This window comes from Ursus americanus, chromosome 1 (genome assembly GCF_024610735.1).
Source record: "Ursus americanus isolate L20-20 chromosome 1, mUrsAme1.1.p, whole genome shotgun sequence".
Taxonomy (NCBI): Eukaryota; Metazoa; Chordata; class Mammalia; order Carnivora; family Ursidae; genus Ursus; species Ursus americanus.
The window spans coordinates 99,135,975-99,156,808 of record NC_142127.1 but is presented as its reverse complement, the minus strand read 5'-3'; the positions used below and the strand labels follow the sequence as shown (position 1 = coordinate 99,156,808).

Here is a 20,834-nt window from a genome sequence, read left to right as displayed (position 1 = left end):
ATGGGGACAGCGCTTGGCCCCAGGGAAAGAACAGCCCTGCAGGGAAAGGTACCCTGAGTCCACTGAGCCCAGCCATCCCCTCCCAGTGGGAACTCTGAGAGCATGGAGGGGCCCAAGTGTGGACACAGAGCAGTTTGTCATGTTTCTTGGGCCTGTGGCCAGATCCCGAGGAGGGGCACCCACCGGCTGACCCGGGCCAGACCCCCACGTGGCTGAGAACTCACTGGGGAGACGAGGGCTTCCTGGAGCACTGGAGGGCCCACAGGGCTGCCCCGCAGAGGCCAGGCACATGCTGCTCCCTGTGCCCAGCAGGTGCCCGACTCACAGAGCTCCCAGAGATCCAGGTGCCCCCTGGTGGGGATGTCAGGTCCCTGGGCTGGTTTGCAGGCTGGCCCAAGGGTGGGGAGATGGGGGGAGGAGGTGACTGGGTGGGAGGGGAGTAGGGGCAGCTGAGCAGTCTGGCCAGGTGGCTGGAGGCCAGCCCAGGGCCAGAGGGAGGTCCAGGGCAAAGGCAGAGTGAAGAGCAGAGAGGGAGGCCACGCTGAAAGGGGGGAGGCAGGACCAGGACAGGGCAGGGAGGCCGACAGGGTGAGGGCAGCAGGGGACTCCAGGGAGCCTGTGGGGACAGGGGGCCCTGTGGGCTTCCAGGGGAGGAGAGGGCCAGCTGGTGAGAGGTGGGAGCTTGACTGGGCGAGCTGGGGGGCCCAGGGCGGGGGCCAGCAGAAGGCAGGGCTGGAGGGCAGCAGGGAGGGGAAAGGGGCAAGGCAAGGGGGAGGGGAAGGGGGTGGGCTGGGGGCAGCAGGATAATAGTAGTGCTGCTTTTCCTTCATTGCTGCCAGGGAACAGGGGAGAGCCCTACCCAGGCTTCTGGAATCTGCCTGCCTCGGTTGCTTTAGGATTTCTGAGGTCCTCGTGACCTCAGAGGCAGAGAATTCTTGAGAGCGAGACCTGGAAGCCCTGCCTGCAGCTCAACTATGCCCATCGTAGAGATAAGGAAACTGAGGCCTTGCGGGGGGGGGGAGCACTGGGAGGCAGTGCTCGGGTTGGTACCAGATGGACTTTTTGGCAGGGAGCCAGAAAGAGGTGGGATCAAGGAATGGTGTGCAGAGTCCTGGATCAGGCTGGCGGGCAGGAGTCAGCAAGAGAGCCAGGCTGCACACACATCTGGGCAGCTGGAAGATGCTGGACCTTTGGCCCCCGGTGGAGACTGTCCTGGTCGTTGCCATCTTCTGGAGTTGGGAACTCTGAGGGCATTTGCACGAGTCTGGGGACCTTTCATCTAGTGCATTTTCACACTCATGTGCTCTGTATTTAGAAGAGGTGTAGATCGAATTATTCTGATGAATACTGAAAACTTTCCCTTCCATAATAGCTTTGTCTTCATACAACAACCCGTGCCTCATGTAACAGAATTTAATGTACTTTTACAGAAGTCTCTGCAGTTCTAAAATGATTTAATGCATAAATGAAGCCTTCTGGTCACTTTAGAACAAGTACCCACCCAATACACGAATAATTTTCTACCTTCAAATCAACAAGTAGGGGATGAATTTCTGTTCCTGTGACACCTGCTGACGTTTTCTGTGCCCTGCGGACACCCCTTGTCAACAGCAGTGACAGCTGGGGGGAGGGAGGACGGTCCCCTGAGGAGACAGGTGGGATGGGCTGCAGGTGGGGGTGAATTCCCCTAAGCCGCGGAAACACCTTGGAGTTGTTGGTGGGGCGCAGGTGGCACTGGTTTGAGGACAAGGAGTCCGAGGTTCAGGCCTGACTAGCCAGATTTTCTCTCTCAAGTTGGAGGCAAAGCTGTCGAGGATGTGGGGAGCGGGGGTGGGGCCGACCTCGTGCCAGGAAAGGGGTCCTGGACTCCACGACCGCCATTTTCAGTGCGACCCTTTCCGACCCCAGCTCTGCTCTGTGCTCCTGCGGCGCCTGTGGGTTCCTGCCTGGACCGTGCTGCACCCCAGCTTCCCCATCTGTAAATGGGGCTAATGATCAGCTACACCTCGTAGGCGGTTTGGAGAAGGAACTGATTTTATTTATAAAGTGAGCCTCCTGCTGACTGATCCTTAGGACTCTTGATATTTTCAATGGTGGAAGGTGCTGTCACTGTCATTAATGAGGTCTCCTTGCAGGGCTGGGGTGGTAGAGGTGGAGACTGAGCCCTACTGGGCAGGAAGGGCCGGTATTCCATGACAATGAGTCAGCCGAGGTGGAGGACTCCAGGTCTGGGGGCAGGAGGCCCTCGGGGCAAAGGGCTTTTGCATGAGAATGGGAGTGTTGCCTTCACCCCTAGAGAGGAGTTGGGGGTGCCTGGGACCCCTCCCCCCCAGCTCTGACCTGCCAGGTGCTTGGTATTGGAGAAGCCTTTTTTTATCCTCCAACTTAGGATTTAAATAAAAAAATCAAAGATTTCCAGGAAGGAAATGAATACCGTAGTTTAACTGTGGCGGAGTGAAGATACACACATTATTGAAGTGCCCAAGACAGTTTATGGGAACAAAAGGACGTCCTCTTACACCCGAATGGACAATTGCCAGGCAGCAAAACAAATATAAATATGTGTGCATGTGGGGGGGGGGAAGGTGGTGTGGGGAGAAAATGCTCACAAAAAATTCGGTAGACATTTAATAACGGAAGTGTGAAGGAGAATATTACACACCCGAAGGACACGTGGGCTAGAGACTTAGTACCCTTGCTGCAAAAGGAAACATGAAGAGAAAAATATTTCAGAAGGATCCACCCTTCCCAACCCCCCACACGTCCCTAGGAAGCATTCAAGTGCAACCCCCAGCTGTGGCCTCTGACAGGTGCCAAGGAGCCCAGGGCCCAGGCAGGAGCGGCAGGGGGCCCTGCTTGCCAGGTGGGAGCAGAGGAACATCCTGGAAGTTCCTTCCACCCCCTCAGGGCATGGGCAAGCCTAGACTAAAGAAGCCCTTGTGTCAACCTGGGGGGGGGGGCTCTACTTAGAGCTCTGAGAGGCTCCGAGGCTCCCTGGAAGTGGGGGGTCTTTCCGATATAAGTCACAGAACCTCTCCCGAGTTCAGCAGGAGGGGAAGCTTTGTATGTCCATCTTTTCCAGAAGCCCGTGGTCTTTACAACCTTCACGGGGAAGGGCCCCCTCTGCATGCTGTGCAAGACCCACCTCTGGCTTGAAGACAGCTTTTGCTCAGGGGGACTGCAGGCAGGACGATATGGGGAGCGGGGAGCTCCGAAAACGACTTCCTGAAGTGGCGGTGGCGGGGACGGAAGGAAAGCCCACACCCAGCTGTCTGAGAGTCCAGAGCTTTATGCCTTAACCTCACCGCTACATTTCCAGCGAGAGCCGGAGGGGGCGTGTGCGAGGGGAAGGGGTGAGGTCTAAAGGGTTGCTGTCCCCCCCTTCCCCCCCTGGCATTTTACTCCACCTTGCCTTGACGTGGATGCTGTCAGCAGCCCCGCGCCCACTTTCAAGGAGGCTGAATGTTTTCAGTGTCTATGGGTGACTATTAGGGTCCCGCTGTCTTTTGGAGCAACTAGGGGGAGGCATGGGGGGGGGGCGTCGGGGACTTGGTTCAGGCCCCAGGAAAGCGCCTCATTTCTGCTCCCGTGGAGTCTTGCAGGCTGAAGGCATAGGGCGGGCTTGGGGACAGAACCGTGGAGAGCCCGGAGGTTTGGCTCAGAGGGCAGGAGGGCACAGAGGGGCGGGACCCATCGCCCTCTCCCTGCCTTTCCAGCCTCAGTTTCTCTGTTGAGGCCTCCTCTTATTTCTGGGACCCCACCCTCGGCAAAGAGGAAGGTCCTGTTCTTTATGTTGCTTTTTTCCCAAAGACACTTAAGGCTGACATAATGTCAGGGGAGCTGGGGGACTCAGTGCCATCAAGTACCGGCCACTTGCCGGGTGCCTTCACACCCCTGTCAGACCAGCTCCTGAAAGGAGTTTTTGAGAGAGGTGCTGCTGTCTGTCTGGGTCCCCACGGCTTGGGACAGACAGTGATAAACAGATACTTGTTAATTGAAGGAATGTGTGGCTGCAATTTATGGAAGTTAGGTGACGAGCCAAGTTTACAGAACAGCTCCAGAGGGCATGGCTCTCACTGGCATCAGGCTGCCTCCGATGATGGCGACCCTTCTCTCAGACACGCCCGTCCCATCCCGATTCCTTCCTGTTTCTGCTGTTGCCCTCCCCCAACCCTGACCCTGGCACCTGAGGGAGTCTGTCCTGTGTCCAGTCCCTGAACTCCCATCCCACCGGGGCTGGTCCTGATTTGAATGGGTGTGAGAAGAAAAGCATTACACCGTTCCAGAACTTTCTCTTTGATGGGATGACTTCCAGTCCATTGCATTTGTTCCCTTGGTCCTCTGAGCACCCCTGCCCATCTCCGGTCTGGCCAGCCCTCCAGCCTCAGCTCCTGCTGGTCCCCGACATACCCAGGCTTCAGCTGCACAGAGACTCCTGGCCCTCACCCAAGACATCGTGTTTCTCCCTCCTCCTGTCTGCACTTCTCTGTGCTTCTAGCATCTTCTGTCCCCACTTCGTCCCTTGTCCCTGGTCCCTGAGCAGCTCCCCCGTGGTGGGGTTGGGGGCATCCTGCACGTCTCTGGCCCAGCTCTGATGCCCTGCGATGCCCCCAGTGGGCAAGCCTGGAGGAGATGCCCCAACGAGTGCAGGGAGAACCTTAATCACTAAGGGAGCAAATTAAAGCAACAACAGAAGGCGGTGTAGTGAGTCCCCCGCTCTTTAGCAAACCCAGTCAAAGTGGCTTGTTCCTCGCCCTACACGGAAGTGGCTCGTGGAGCTCAGATGCCGCTCAGGACATTGGTCAAGTGGGACGCAGGAGCCCCCTACTCTGGGCTTCCCAGCTGGTGGGCAGGCAGGACCCCCTCCCTCCATCCCCCCAGGCTCCCAGAGCCTCTGGTTTGTTCTGGAAGATGAGAGGGTGGGCAAGACCAGGGGGCCTGGTTCTGGGAGGTTAGAGAAGAAAGAAAAAAGTTCATATTTGTGACTCCCCAGGGCCGGGCGGGAGCAGGGTGAGGAGCGGAGCTGGAGGGGCAGCCCAGAGCCATACGTGGGGCCTTGGGCAAGTCCCTGCCTGGCCTACCCCGTAGGAGCGTCTCTCTGGCCCACATGCTCTCCTGCGGGGGTGTCACCATTCCGCCCTTGACGAGGGTCATCAGCAAAGCTGTTCAAGAGAGGGAGGGTGAGAGGTGGCTTGTGTGCAGAACGGCCCACGTAGAACTCAACCTTTTGTGTTAAAAGAGGGTGAAAATAAGAACACATGTGGACGTGTGTTGGTCCAGACACTCTGGAAGATGCTGTCGTCAGTGGTACCCTGAGGGGTGGGTGGACACTGGATTGCGGGAGGTGGGGGGAGGGCGCGCGGGGTGGGGGTGGTCTTCCTGTGTGTTTACCGATGTATTTGAACCAGGTGCATGTACTCCAAGTTTTAGATAAGAAACAAGAGCTATACGACAGAAATATTCATTACAAAGGAGAAGATAGCCAGATTGGGAGGTGGGGGAGGCTCCCTTCGAGGAGGGGCGGAGTGGAGACTCGTGTCCGTGGGCCCCTCAGTGCTGAGCCCTCCCAGGCCTGCTGGGGGCCTGCAGCGGACAGTGAACTTGGTTCTGCCTGTAGCAAAGCACAGGCATGATCAGAGTCATAGTGACAACTTAAAAGGGTGTCACAGTCGGTTCTGTCAATCCCTTCACCCAAGGATGGGGAGCCCATGCTCTGGAGGGCCAGGTGACCTCTCCACAGTCACACACAGCTGCTATTTCTGCAGAAATGACCATATGCTGAGATAAATTACCCAGACCCACTTCGGGGACTTTCTATTCCTGTAGATACCGAGAGTCACAGCACGCCCGGCCTGTAAAAATAGCCCATGCTTTGGTCTCTCATGGGGTCTCCTGGTCCCTATACCCCTCCTGCATGTGGGCAGCAGTCCTGCATCCTCAAGCCCCGATGGGCTGGATACTGGCTGTCCCCCGATACTGGCTGTCTCTGGGTGATGCCCGACTTTTCCACGGGCTTCTTAACACCTCTGCGAACACCCCGTGCTCTTTGCACCCCCACGGCCCCCACCCTCTTTTTGGAAGCTGAGTGAGCATGAGAGGTGACAGGAGGGAGACCTTCTTCCTTGAAGCATGCCCCCCTGCCCCATTCTTGTTCTACTCGGTGGGGAGGGACCCCTGAAAGGCCCCTCTCCAAACCGAGAGAAGAGGCACTTTTCTCATCTTGGTCCCACCCCCTAATTTCAGTGATGAGGAAGCTGAGCCCCAGAGAGGGAAGTGGCTCTCTCCGGAGCGAGCTGGTGACCAACCCGGGAGGACAAATGACATCTCGCAGCTCACTCAGCTGCCCTGGACCCCAAGCAGGTAACAGCCCCCCCCGGGGGGGCCACTTACAAAAACCGAGGCACAGAGCCACGGACTGACCTGGCTTTCCCGGATGGCAGGTAACTTTCCTGAGGCCAGTGGGGGGAGGGCCTCCAGACCTGCCCAGACCCAGTGTCCCCGATGGCCGGAGCGCCAGCAGCCCAGCAGGCCCCACGAGTCTCCGTGAAAATAGCAACAGCAGGCAGAGGACTGGTTGGCTCCTGATCTTAGTGACATGTTCTACGAACCCTCAATTTCCTCTTGATCTGACTCAGGGTTGCAGCTTCTTGCTGGGGTGGGGAACCCTCACGGTAGTAGCCCAGGAGCCTTCCCCAGGGGAGCTCGGCTTGCGTGCCATCACCTCCTGCGGGCCCGCTGTCCCGGAACCCGGCCTGGAAATCACCCACCGCCCAAGATGACACACTGGCAGGAATCACCCAACAGCCGCCGAGCCACAGGCTCCAGGCAGCTGGGCTTGGGAGCCCGGGCCAGCCACTTACCAGTTGTGTAAACGTCCCTGGCCTCGATGTACCTCTCTGGAGAATGGGAGCAATGATGGTTTTTCCCTCATGGGGCTCTTGAGAGCAGTAAGTGATGGAAGTGCTTGATTGTGCAGGAAGCAAATGGGCAGCTTTGGGGCGCCTGGGTGGCTCAGTCGTTAAGCATCTGCCTTTGGCTCAGGGCGTGATCCCAGCGTTCTGGGATTGAGCCCCGCAGCGTGCTCCTCCGCTGGGAGCCTGCTTCTCCCTCTCCCACTCCCCCTGCTTGTGTTCCCTCTCTCGCTGGCTGTCTCTCTGTCAGATAAATAAATAAAATCTTTTTAAAAAGAAAATGGGCAGCTTTGACGGCTCTTACGTATTAGAACTGGATTATTCCCCATGTGTACTCCTATGGCACACTGACAACTGGCCGCACTTGGCCACCGTAGGGGAATCACCTCAGGTGATGCAGGTGGATCAGGGAAGTAGGCATTTGAAGGAGGGATGAGGTTCTTAGGAGGGGAGATGAGAGTCTGAGGAGAAAGAAGAGATGTTAAGTGGAACTGGGCATGCCAGAAAGTGGGGAAGGGGGCGCAGGGAGCTCCTGGATATATTGGATGCTCCTGCTGGTGATGCTGATCCTGGGGTGGGGGTGGGAAGATACAGGAGAGACTCAGTGTGAGTGCCAGTGAGGCCCCTCACCACCAGTTTGCTCTTGGGTAGACTAGCTTCTCTGAGCCTCACTGTCCTTATCTGTAAAATGGGCATGATTATAACAACATTCCAGGAATATACCGAGTCCCCACCGCAGAGTACTTAGCATGGCGACGGCCACATCTCGAGTGCCTGAACTGAGCCCCCCACTCCCCCAACCCCAACCCAACCCGCAAGGCTCAGGGTGCAGCTTCAGCAGAATTTTGGAGTCTGGGAGATTCTATGTGCTCTGTCCCCTCTGTGTCCTTTTTGCATCATGTCCCCCGGAAGCCCAGCTCAGGTGTAGACGGATAGATTGATTTACACTTTGGTGCTGATGGCAGGTCACTGCATCCAAGTAAATATTTATGTTCTAACTGTGGGATTCAGCACTGCACCCCCAGCGGAGACGGGAATCGCAGGCAACACTGGTCCAGGGGAGTGTTCCTCCCCCAGTTACATCCCTCAGGCTGCACCAGCTCCGCTCAGCTACCGCTGGCCCTCCCTTCTCTTAGATGGCTCACACCTCAGTGCTCCCTGTGGATGAGGAGTTTGGCAGCAAAAAGAGAGGGGGTGGGGATCCTTTTCAGCCCGCAAACCTCCTAAAGTTCCCTGCTCACTGTGGCTGGTGTTTCTGGAAAGTGTCTGCTGCTGGAAGGAGGGTTGGCTTGGGCTGAGCCACACAGCTGGGTGTAGGTGCTGCTGCCTGTGGAACACCCCTGGGGCTGCCCCTGCTGGCACACGGGCCTAGACAGCTGCAGGAATCAGAGCCCAGGGCCTGGCCCTTTAGCAGGAAGAGAGCCAGCTCGGTGAGGCCCCTGGCTCCCGGCTCGCTGGGAGAACCCAGAACCCAGGGGGAGGCCCCACAGCCAGAGAGAGCCAGGAGCTGAGGCCTCGGGACTCCCAGGCCCGTCCCTCTTCACACCCAGATTATGTTCTCTCCTCTTCACTAAACGCTAGAAAATATTAATATATTGACAGAAGATTCCATTTCAGGGTTGAAAAAAAAATCCTTCTGTATGTATGAATTCCCCTGACAACATTCTGGATAAATGGATGGCCTGCCTTTGCTTACATACCTCTGGTGACAGAGAGCTCACTACACAGCAAGGCTGCTCTGCTGTCACATATTCTGTTAGCAAGGCAGGTCCATCTCTACGGCACTGGTGCCCATTCTGTGGAGTCATCCAGTGTAGCATGTCTTGAGCAGTGGGGGATGCTAAAAGGTCTATTCTTCTATAGACCGTGAGCAACTCTAGTCCTTTCCACATATTCTCCTGGGCTGAGGCTCCCTAGCCTCTCCACATGCAGCCTGAGCAGAGAGGCTGCCCCCAGGGCGCAGGTGATCAGAGCAGTGGAAGGGCCACTGTCACCCCATGTTCCTCTTCTAGATCCTCTAAGAATAGCCTGGTTCCCCTTGTTTCTCACCATCTTTCCTGTTTGTGAGAATACGTAAGAACTCCCATTTCCCTGTAAGCTGTGACTGCCTCTGGGTTTTGTTTATAAATATTTATTCTTTTCCAATATTTCAGTAATGCATTTCTGATTTTATCTCTGACGCACACATTATTTGAGAGACCACGTAAGAGAATGCATACAAGTACCCGTTATATATTATTAATGTCATGGGGCACTTTCTTTGTGGTGTGAGACAGAAAGGGCAGACGTGCCATTGTCTCGAGTACCGGGCTGGGCCCAGGAATGGGATCCATTTGGTGAAAGATCCTTGTCTTCTCCCAAAGAAAATGTATTCCCTTGATTTATGATTTAGTCCTCACTGATCTGCCTCGTTAATTGGGCTATCCGGAGCTCGAAATTTCTCTGTCTGCTTGATCAATGATACTCCGAGAAGGGAGCGTGAAGGTCTCTACCTGCAATTATGTTTCTATTTCTACTTCTTTTTGCATTCCTGGCAAGTTCCCATTATGTATTTCTTTGCTATGGGCACTGGAACAGAAATTAAGTGTTTTCTGTTTTAATTATTCATTGTAACTTTTACCTCTGTAAAGTCTCTGTGTTACTCTCTTGTTTACGAAAAAAAAATTACTTTGTCATATTCTTTTTGTCCCCTAGAGTTCTGTGTGCCCGACAAACCAGATTGCCCAATCATCTTACTCTGTCTATACCTTTTTGTTCTCTCTCAGTTTCTTATTGGCAAAAAAAAAATTAGGTTTGGGCTTTTTAAATGAATGCCCCTTTTAGAGGGAGTGTTATCATTGTTGGGGAGTATTGTGATTCTATTATATAATTGTTAACATTCGTGTAACCCTCCATTGGGTTACCCCGCTGCTATCTACATAGAGACATGGCCGTTTTTTTCACGTGTAGTTTCTGTTGCGAATTTACTCTTCCTTGCGTCCCATTATAATAGGCAAGATAATTGAATATCCAATTTAGAAAATCTTTAAGTTTTAACTCTGACATTTGTTTCTCTTAATAGCTGTCCAAGCTTTGGGAGGATTTATGTAAATATCTTCCCTTCTTTGACCCCCTCTCCATGGTTAATCTGCATTTCGAATGCCTTTTGTGTCGGACTTCACCCCTTATGTTATGCACAATTATTATGAGGGATGGCTGACCCGTGGACAGATGAAAGTCTTTTTTTTTTTTTTAATCACAGATCACATTCTTGTTACCACTGCTCCTCTCTGAGGTGGCATTTGCTCTCTCATCTGTCACTTCCAATTCCGTCGTGCATTGTCCCCACGTCCCTGAGACGCTGCCTGTTGAAATGTTGATCTTTGACCCGGCAACACTGCTACCATCAGCTGAGCCCGGGTTAGTCCAATGCAGTCCTTTAAATTTTATGTGAACCTCACTCCCGCCCCTGCCGTGCCTCAAACACACACCCAGAATTTTCTTCTTGTAAGGGAAAGTCAAAAGCTATTCTAATTTTTCTCCTTTTCTCCCAGCATTTACTACAACTTAAAAAAAATTGTTTTCATATCATCATTAATGAGAAAAATATATACAGAGAGAGAGAGATGGAAAGGGAGATTTAAAAGATTGAATAAGCACCCACCATCTGTTAGAAGGTAACCAATGTTGGGCATACGGAATTTTTTTTCTAGGTTTTCCCCCCCTATGTGTGGGCTTTTTTTAAAAATCATAATTGAATCATTCTGAATGTATCGTTCTGTAGTTTGTGGGTTTTTTACTTAACATAGTCAGCATAAACATAACATAATCAGACAAAAATTTTCCATTGAGTAGATTTACCATCGTGAAATCGAGCTCTGGTTGGCATTTTAATGCATGTGTGTTTTTGCTATCAGAAAAAATGTTTAAGTAAACATATTTTCTGTATGTAACTTTTCTTTCCTTTTCCTGATTTACTTAAGTAAATTTTTAATCACTGGATGAAAGATTAATAAGGTTTCTCTGCCTTGTACTCCAAGTTATCAAATCTAGAAGCTTATATAAGCCGGCATATTGATGACTGTTTCACAGAAGCCTCACCCGCTTCTTTGTTGAAATGATGAGCAAAAGTTTTATCTCTTTGTAAATCCTCTTCTGGGAACTGTCTTTCGCCTGTTTGTCTCCTGAGGGTCTTGGTATTATATATTTTTTAAACTCTTCATAAAGAAAGAACACCATTCATCTGATGTATCTGTATTTTTTCTTTCCCTGGTATATTACTTGATGTTAAAATGTTTTAACAAAAGGGCATTTTTGTTGAAAAGAAGGTTTCTACATATTGTGGTCACTATAACCAACATCATTTCTGCTTTTTTTTTTTTTTTTTTTTAATGGAAGACTTTGTTCTTGGTAGGCAGATAATTCATTTTGGTAACTGTTTCTCAGATACTTGAGAAAAAAGTGGATTCCTTCTGTGTTTAAACCCATCTTCAAGAGCTATGAATTTGTTTTAAGATTTTATTTATTTACTTGTCAGAGAGAAAGAGAGAGAGAGAGAGAGAGCAGAAGCAGGGGGAGCGGCAGGCAATGTGGGACTCGATCCCAGGACCCTGGGATCATGACCCGAGCGGAAGGCAGATGCTTCACCGACTGAGCCCCCCAGGTATCCCATGGGACTTTTACTTGGACCATTTCTCTGTCATTCTCTGTGACCTTTAAGATAAGCAACAAAGAATTGTATCTCATAATGGAACTAAAAAATGTTAGTTAATAAAGGAAAGTGTGAAGTTTCCACGTTTATTGTCATTCCTATACTCAGGTTCCTTTTTCGAATCTATTTACTCCTTTGCTGTAGGGTCCGATTTGTTTGTTTGTTTTTATCTTCTTTGGTGATTTTGAAGATAGGCATCCTGTTTTTAATAGTGGTTAGTAACTTCAAGGTTTAAAAAAAGTTCTTACACTTTCTGTAATTATCAAAGTGAAAAAAAACCTGGAACAATAACTTTAATTTCCTTTTATGAAGTATTTGTTTAGCCCACGTCCTATTGCTCACCACACCCCTGTCCCCCACACCTCAAGGATATTCTTCCTTCATTGTGAATTGATCTAAGGTATTAACTCTTATCTTTTTTAAGTGATCCCTTGTACTCTTGTACGGTGTTTTTCTTTCAGTTTTTCGTCTGTAACTATCTTCATTGTAACTGTGTTTTTATTCTTCATTGTTATTATCTCCTGGAGGTCTAAATGTTTGCCTCTTGGAATCCATTTCTTTCCGGAAGCCCCACCTATCGAGGGTGGCTTTCTAGGATCTTCACACCTTCAGAGAAACCCAGTCGGGTAGGAAAGTCTTGTGTCCAAATTTTTTCCCTCAAACGTCTTCTGTTGTTGATCAGTTTTTCAGAGAAGTTTCCAAAGAATCTGTTTTGTTTATTCACGATGTTTGTAGGGCTCCATATTAACGTCATTCAAAGATGTGAGCGGGGTTGCCTGGGTGGCTCGGTCAGTTAAGCGCCTGCCTTGGGCTCAGGTCATGATCCCAGGGTCCTGGGATGGAGTCCCATGTCAGAGTCCCATGTCTCAGTGGGGAGCCTGCTTCTCCCCTCCCTCTGCCCTCCCCCTGCTCATGCTCTCTCTCTCAAATAAATTAATAAAATCTTAAAAAAAAATAAAGATGTGAGCAGATCATCTGGGAGGGGCTCTTTCTCCATAAATTTTGCATGAAACTCAGCTCCTTCATCCAAGTTCTCACCTTCTCCATTGTTCGATTCAGCCCCATCTCTCAGGCACCTCGCTGCCAGTGACTAACAAAGGTCATCTTGGGCCCTTCAGATCTATTCACAGGCCCGATTGGCTTGACCCATGACCTCTCCCCATTCAGTTCTATTTCCCTCCTGGTATGAGGCTGGAGACAGGGCTCCCAGTGAGGCAATAGGACCCACCATCCCTGCCGAAGAAAAGTAACAGCTATAGATGGTCCTGTGGGGAATGGTAACTGGGAATGTTCCCACTACTGCCTGTCACATACACACTTCTGATGTAAATGGCAGCGTTAGGATGGTGGCTGTCAGGTGGTGGCTGCTCCAGCCGCCCGTCAGGAGAACTGGCTGCCTCCCGGGAGCACAGGGGACGGCCCAGCTTTGCCCCTTCGGCCCCATCGGGCTGTTGGCACTGGGGCCACAGTGTCCTTGGGCTGCTTCCAGCCAATCACTGAGCCTGGAGGAGGGACTGGTCCTGGGTGACTCTTCTTGACTTGGGTCTCCTGCACCAGACAAGCTGTGCGTAGAGACTCCCCAGTGGCCGGGCCAACACGTTCTCAGAGCTGCCCTGCGCGCTGACTCTCTTCCCACCAGAAGCTTCCTTCCCTCTCTCTCTCTGCACAGATGTCAGACCTGCTCTCCCCTGTGTCCTACACAGGCATTTGTCCTAAGAAATCTCTCCAGCGTCGAATCCTGTCTTAGCAACTGCTTCCCAGCCCCCCACTCCCCCCAGGGTGGCCGATCCGTTGGTGTGGATCCCCGGGTTGGCCCGCTCAGGAGCTATCAATGGCTCCCAGCAACAAGTCAAGTGTGGGGAGGCTGCTGGCTCCCACCGCAAGGGGACTGGCTTTCACCGGCAACCCGTCTCTGAGAAAAATGACTCTTATCTCTCGCTGCAGCCTGGAGCCCTTTTATCTTATTCCAGACACTATTCTTTTTTTTTTTTTTAAAGAAGATTTTTTAAAAGATGCTTTCCTCGAACTTTCAGAGGGAATTCAGAGGATTAATTTTTCAGATTCTCTGCTTACTCTGCTATTAGCTGGAAGTATTTCTTTTTCAAGCTAACTTCTTTTTGCCAGTGCACAGAGTGCCCTCTCTGACTTCAAAGATTCCCTTTGGAAAAGTTCCCATTTGAAGTCTGTCAGTCATTCAAATGTGACCTTTAGGATGGTCCCGCTGGAGAGCACCAAGGGCTGAGCTGTGTCTTTTTCCCACACGCCCACCTGGTACGGTCGAGCCAGACAGGCCCCAGCATCCGTCCCACCATTGCCTCCCTTCCTTTTTCATTGGTGTGTTCAACTCAGCCGTATGTTGGGCTTGGGTTCGGGTTTGCCTTTGAGAATCACTGATTTTTTTTTTCTTTTTTCTTTTCTTCTTTTTTTTTTTTTTTTGCTGCTGTTGGCCCTTTGGTTCTAGTCCCTGAGCCGCCGGGGATGTGGTAGATCTGTCTGTGCAGTGAGCCTGAGCGTGGCCCAGCCCCACACGGACGCCCGGGTTCCCTTTTTTGCAGTCGTGTTAAATCTCTTTAAACACCAACCTGTATTTACGGTCCTTTTCTGGTTCTTGATTTATTGCTATTTCTGCTGCCGAGGTGACTTCCTTGAACCAACTGAGCCTTCCTGTTTGGTGTTGCCACACTTTCCGGTGAGACCTGGATTGAGTTTGTACTTGCTTTTCTCATCAGTTTTGAAATTTCTCTTGCTGGCTCCAAGCTTCTCTAGCTAGTTTTTTTGAGGTAGGCCTGTGGATCTTTTTTCAGTCCGGAGGAAGCGGGCTGCCAGCCTGTGTTTTCTGCAGGCATCCTCGGGTAGGAGCAGTCACGCGGGGGCGCCAGGCTGCACAACGCCAGGGGGCGCCGTTCACACGGACCGTGGGGGCCTAAAGGTTTGAATGTAGGAAATACATTTTCCAAGATCTTTTGTGACATCAACCCCTGAGAACAGTTAACACAGGAAAGCCACCAACTCGAGGAATGTGTGTGAGATGTTTAACACATATCTCTCCGTAGAGGATATAAAAACAGATTCCTTTTTTGCTAGCAGTTAGGGAGGGTTTGGGAATGGCATTATAAGGTCTTAAAAATACCTAAATATAGGGTCTTAAAAATGCCCAAATCCTTCCTTTCCAAAGGCTTTCAAGGGAGCTATACTGATGAGAAACAGTAGCAGAATGGGGATTCTCTTAATGACGTCTGTGCAGCGAAGACGTCAGTCACAGGGATGCTCGCGGTGGAAGTTTTTGTTTCCTAGTAAAACCCTACGAAACCTGAATGTTCGTCAATAGGCTGTTGGTTAAATGGGTTGTGGTATCTCCACACAACGGCATGTAAGGTGCCATTAAGAAGAAAAAGCCAATTCATAGATACTAATGTGGAACAACTTCCAAGAAATGTTGTAAAGTGAAAAAGCGAGGGACAGAGCTGTGGGTGCAATATTTTCCAAATTTAAAGAAACGTCATATATATATATACATATATATATGATCATATATATATGATAAAGAAACAGCATATATATATATGCATTTATATGTGTGTATATATATATATGCATATCCTTGGAAGATTCCTGGAAAAAGTATGCACAGAACTATTAACTGTGGTCGTCTCTGGAAAGGACAACCGAGGCCCTGGGGTACAACGGAGGCTTCTGTCCTTTTTTTTGGTACTGTCTGAATATCTTATTGAATGCATAGGATACTTTTTCAATTAAAAAAAAAACTAGTAGAATAACAGAGGCCCAGCAAATTACTGCATTGGTTGCTGGCGCAGGATTCTCGGTAAAAGGCCATGTTGGCACTTTCTTTCCACCGTGTCTACATTTTTGGCCTCCACCCCCGCTGCCAGGAAGTCCCCGAGGGTGGGAGAGGTGCAGTGAGCGGCTGTGGGCCAGTGTGACTGACCTCTCCTGTGCAGCGACCCTGTGTGCTCCTGGGCCTGGCACGGAAGACCCGCCACGTCAGCAAATCTGCGTCGTTTGACGGGGGGGCGTGAGAAAGGAGGGGTGCCTGAATGGAGTCTGGGTCATCTTTGAATTTTCTGTCCAACGGCACTGGTTCTGGAGGACTGGGTCAAATGTCTCCTGGGTTTGATCTGCTCCGGGGCCACTGTTAAGGACTGAATGTTTGTGTCTCACCCCCCTTCCCAAATTCATATGCAGAGACCTAACCCCCCCCCCCCATCAAGGTGGTAGTATTAGGAGGTGGGGCCTTTGGGAGGTGATTGTCAGGATGGGGGAGACCTCGTGCTCTTAGAAAAGAGACCCCAGAGAGCCCTCTTGTTCTCTTTCTGCCATGCAAGGTCGCAAAGAGAAGTTGGCAGTCAGCACCTCCCCCAACCGCGCTGGCTCCCTGATCTCCAACGTCCAGCCTCCAGAGCTGCGAGAAAGGAATTTCTGTTGTTCATAGGCTACACAGTCTGTGGCATTTGGTTACGGCAGCCCCAACCAAGACAGCCACCTACGACGGTATAGAGATCCCCAGGGGCATGCACCCACCCTCCACACCCCCAGATACAGCTCTGAAGTGAGACCTGGCCAGGGCCTGCCCTGGACCCTCGTCTTTGGCCTGATTGGAAGCCCTGACTTGTCCCCAGGGTAGCAAAGGGCTGCAGCACCTCCAGTCCTTATGTCTTTCCGGCTTCAAGTACCACTGAGACAGCCCCAAGCCCCTTTCTAGAAACCCAAGTAAGAGCTTTTCAACACCTCTGAGTGGGTCAACTGTCCCTCCCTGAACCAGTGAACAACGAGTCACCGTGTCCAGGGGAATGTGATGTGCGACCAGCCCTTCGGGCAACCTTCCCGGATGTGGGTGGTGGAGAGGGACAGCGTGCAAAGAGGGTGTGGGTCCCGGAAGCAGCATTTGAATTCCTGATCAAGCTATAGCTCGGGTCGGCCCTGCCCTAGTTATGCTTTCAGTGGTGTGAAATTCTGTCCTTTGCTTAAGCCATTCTGGGCCAGGCTTTGTGCCACTGTTACTACTTCCAACAGGAGTTCTGACTGAAAAAAGGGACAGACGTTCACACCCAATTCCATTTCTGTAAAAGAGAAAGTCACGCGTGCACACGTGTGTGCGTGTGTGTGGGTGTGTGTGCGAGAGAGAGAGTCTGGAACGAACTGCACAAAAAGGTAACAGCGGTTCTGTCTGGGCAGCAGGATTCGAGGCGATTTGCTTCCTTGCTTTTTCTAGTTGCTCTTTAGCGGGCACGAGTGGCTGCGTGACACAGCCATTTGGACCCATCGCTTGCAGAGAGCAAGAGGGCCTTCATGTCATCTCTTGGTGTTGCAGGAGAGAACATGAGCCAGCTGCTGAACAGGAGCCAGGACTGCTCCTTCAGGGACGTGGATGAGCTGATGAAAACCGTGCAGCTGGCCGTCCATGTCCCCACCTTCGTCCTGGGCCTCCTCCTCAACGCGCTGGCCATCCGAGGCTTCAGCACCTTCCTGAAGAAGAGGGGGCCGGATTACGCCGCCACCTCCATCTACATGATCAACCTGGCCGTCTTCGACCTGCTGCTGGTGCTGTCCCTCCCGTTCAAGATGACGCTGTCCCAAGCGCGCGCGCCCCCGCCCGCGCTCTGCACGCTGGTGGAGTGTTTCTACTTCGTCAGCATGTACGGGAGCGTCTTCACCATCTCCTTCATTAGTCTGGATAGATTCCTGGCCATCCAGTACCCGTTCCTGGTCAGCCACCTCCGGTCCCCCGGGAAGATCTTGGGGATCTGCTGCACCATCTGGGTCCTGGTATGGGCCGGGAGCGTCCCCATCTACAGCTTCCACGGGAAGGTGGAAAAGTACACGTGCTTCCACAACATGTCCGACGGCACCTGGAGTGCCAAGGTCTTCTTCCCCCTTGAGGTGTTCGGCTTCCTTCTTCCCATGGCTGTCATGGGTTTCTGTTCCTCCAGGAGCATTCACATCCTGGTCGGCCGTCGAGACCTCACCCGCGACTGGGTCCAGCAGAAGGCCTGCATCTGGACAATTGCGGCCAGTCTGGCTGTCTTTGTGGTCTCCTTTCTTCCGGTCCACCTGGGTTTCTTCTTGCAGTTCCTGGTGCGGAATGGCTTTATTGGGGAGTGCAGGGCTAAGCAGAACATCAGCTTGTTCTTGCAGTTGTCCATGTGTTTCTCCAACGTGAACTGCTGCCTAGACGTCTTCTGCTACTACTTTGTCGTCAAGGAGTTCCGCACGGGCATCATGGCCCACCGGCCTTCCAGGGTCCAGCTGGTCCTCCAAGATACCATGATCAGCAGGGGCTAAGGAGAGAAAGAACTACGCAGAGGAAGGAAACCCCAGCTCCAAATTCTGGTAGCAGATATCCTGTTCCGAGGTTTCTGATATGGTGGACAAACGTGGCACATCTGCTGGTGTGCTTTCCCCTTTTGACGCTCGCTGAACACCGTCTTTGCTCGTTGTGCCCCGAAGACCTTTCCCCTGCACCCAGGCAACTCAGCATAGATCACCCGGTATTTGGGAATCTCTGAAGGACCCAAGAACCAGGTGAATTCTTTATTTCTAAGCTCAAAAAGCATGAGGCAGAAGAATTGAAAAGAAAGAGACCATCTGAGCAAGGCTGTTTCCCAGCTTCCCCCATCCTCTGTTAGAATAGAAGATTCTGGAAAGGAAAAGAGAGGAGTTAGGAGAGAGAACCAAGAGGGTTGGTCGCAGTGAAAAATGTTCTGGGCAGAGACAGAGGGGTAGGGATGTTTGGGGATCCCAGGATAGAGCAGACTTGCTCCTCCAGGTCCCTTCTCAGGCTCTGGTGGCCAATAACTTCACAGCAAGTGGGGGTGATGGGGGCAGAGCAAAAACATAGAGAGAGCCCCAAGTTTGCAATGGGGAAGAAAGGCCCAGAAAGCCAACCAAACCTTCCTGTGCCCATGAGAAGGCTGCAGAAGAATGAGGGAAGCTGGTGTGAACGAGGCTGTGGCGAAGCTATAGAGGCTTGGTGGAGGCAGTGGGGACAGAGTGGAAGGGCGCTGGTGACACCTGGGGAAGGAAAGAGACAGGCCAAGGGCTGGAAGTGGACGGCCACCCCCCAGTGGCATCATGGTGTCCACTACACGGAGCTTCAGCACTGGCCCAGGGGGAAGAGAGGCGGTGGAGACAAGGCTAGGAGAGGGGAAATTCCTGAACGTGACCAGCTTGCTACCTTGAACAGACCAGGAGATTGTTCATGAGGCTGTTCACTGAGAATGAGGAGAAAGAACCAGGCTTGACTGGGCTCCGCCAGAGGAGAACCAGGAACATGTGCTTGTCTCACCCACCCGAGTCCTATCTGGGTGGCTGGCCGGGTGGCACTGCCCACAGGACTGTCCCTCTCCAGGGCCTGGGAGGGAGAAAATGAGCCAGCCAGGGGTCGGAGGAACCATCTGGATGGCACGCAGCTCCTGGCAGTTCCTGGTCGGAGACTGTGAACAGTCGCATCACGGTTTGCATGGGGCTCCTTGGACGGTCTTGAGGAGGTTCTGGAGTGAGAGCCGAAAGCCTCCCGATGACTCAAGCTGCTTCAGAGAGTAAATGATGACAAGGATAAATTGTGGGGTGGTTTCGCAAGACGGAGTGAGTGGGATGAGATGTAAGAGATGAGACTCCGTGTGAAAAACGGGGAGGTCTTGGGGAAGAAAAGAACCACTTTCTACCTGTAGGGAAAGAGGCTCGCACCGCCAAGTGGTGGACGGAAGGTAGGGTGGCAGGGTGGCGGGGAAGGGGGTGATCTAGATAAAGCCCTGACCGGAGGACGCAGAGGCAGAGATCAGGCGGTTACCCCTGGCTTGCAGCTACAGGGCTCGGTGAGGGGGTGGGGGGAGGCGGGGAGGAAGGATGGAGGGCAGAGCTGTTTCCTGCTCGAGACTCCCCAGCTCAACCAAGAGCCATCCAAGGCAGGCCAAAGGCAGCTCAGTGGGCAGGTGCGGGGAAGGGTGAGGAAGCAAGTGTCGATGCAGAGGTGAAAGCGGGTGTGGAGGAGTGGTTCCAACCAGGATCAGAGGCTCCCACCCCGCAGACTGGGCCTCCAGGAGCCTACAGTGCTGTGGCCATCCTGCACAGAGGCCCTGAGGAAGCCAGGTTGTCGTATCCAGTAGGACACCTGTGCCGGATGGGGGTCAGAGCCCATGCGTGTGCGCAGTCAGTCCTTGCCTCCAATTTTCTCTCTGCATCACGTGGCATCTACGTCTCCTGGTGTACTTGGGGCCACACAGGCTTCCTAAGAGAAAGGAGATGGCAGGGCCCTGAGCACCCCCATCACCCCCTGTGATGTTCATAAACATAAAATTTTGTCTTGTGGGCAGCCTGACCCTGCCTGAGCTGGGTAACAGAGAAGGTGGGAGGGGCGGGGAGGTCCGTGAGCAATGTGGGTCCTTGGAGGGGGCTAGCAGTCTCAGGTCGATGCGGCAGCTGTGGGCTGGTGGGTGAGCCTTGGAGACGCCCCGGCTGCTCCCAACACACTGGGGGAGGACCCAGGCCTCTTCTCTCTGTCCATGCGGACCCATCCTGGCCTGCGAGTTTCAGAGGCCCCACTGGGGTCTGTGGGAGCGGGATCAGGTCCAGGACCGCAGGCCGGGCTGCTCTGCAGGAGGGTCTACACTCTGGGCCCAGCAGGCCGGCCCAGCAGGCACAGAAGGGGCAGAGGGCAGGGCCAGGGTTAGGCCCAGGGGCTGTGGCCTCCAGGGGCCCACTCCCGCTAGCAAGTGGTAGCCAATGAGTTGGAGAACTCTGAGCTTAGTGTGGCAATGGCTGAAATGCCCGTTGGTAAAGGAGGCCTGGGGACATTATTTGGCCGTAAATGTGACCGTGTTTTTTCCTCCCAGTCTGGAAAAACCAGAGACATACCAGTTCTAGGTACATGTGTGAAACTAGCATAATTCATTGGGAAAATGATTTGATTAATCAGATTTGCCAAATAAATGGATTCCTGTGATGCTGTGTGACATGATCTCGGGCAGCACGCAGGCAGCCCTGGCTCTAGGGAAGAGCTGGCCGCTGAAGGCCCTCGCCTGGTGACCCCACCGCCTTGGCCGAAGGGGCCAAGGAGGGCTCAGGCTGGAGCAGCCGCACGGACGCTGAGTGCGAGAGCCTGGGGGCTGCGCTGAGGCCTGTCCCGGGAGCGGAGCAGGGCCTGACCCTGCATTGCTGTGGCGTGGCTTCCCACACTCGCTTGGGTGCTTGGTTCCTGGTGATAGCAGCCGGGCCGC

At 52.6% G+C, this 20,834-nt stretch overlaps 1 protein-coding gene across 2 annotated transcripts in view; it reads left to right on the top strand.

Moving 5' to 3' along the window:
• The window catches only part of GPR55 (G protein-coupled receptor 55), a 40,871-nt gene extending 20,311 nt beyond the window's left edge, over positions 1–20,560 (top strand). Inside the window, exons 1-2 of one of the 2 annotated variants that reach the window (XM_045794225.2) lie at positions 6,246–6,360; positions 16,931–20,560. In XM_045794225.2, the coding sequence (XP_045650181.2) occupies positions 6,246–6,360; positions 16,931–17,901 (1,086 nt within the window). In that variant the 3' untranslated portion in view covers positions 17,902–20,560. Of the gene's footprint in view, positions 1–6,245; positions 6,361–16,930 lie in introns of those variants that run through there. The other variant, XM_087864272.1, reaches the window with a different exon arrangement.
• Positions 20,561–20,834: the final 274 nt, after the last annotated feature.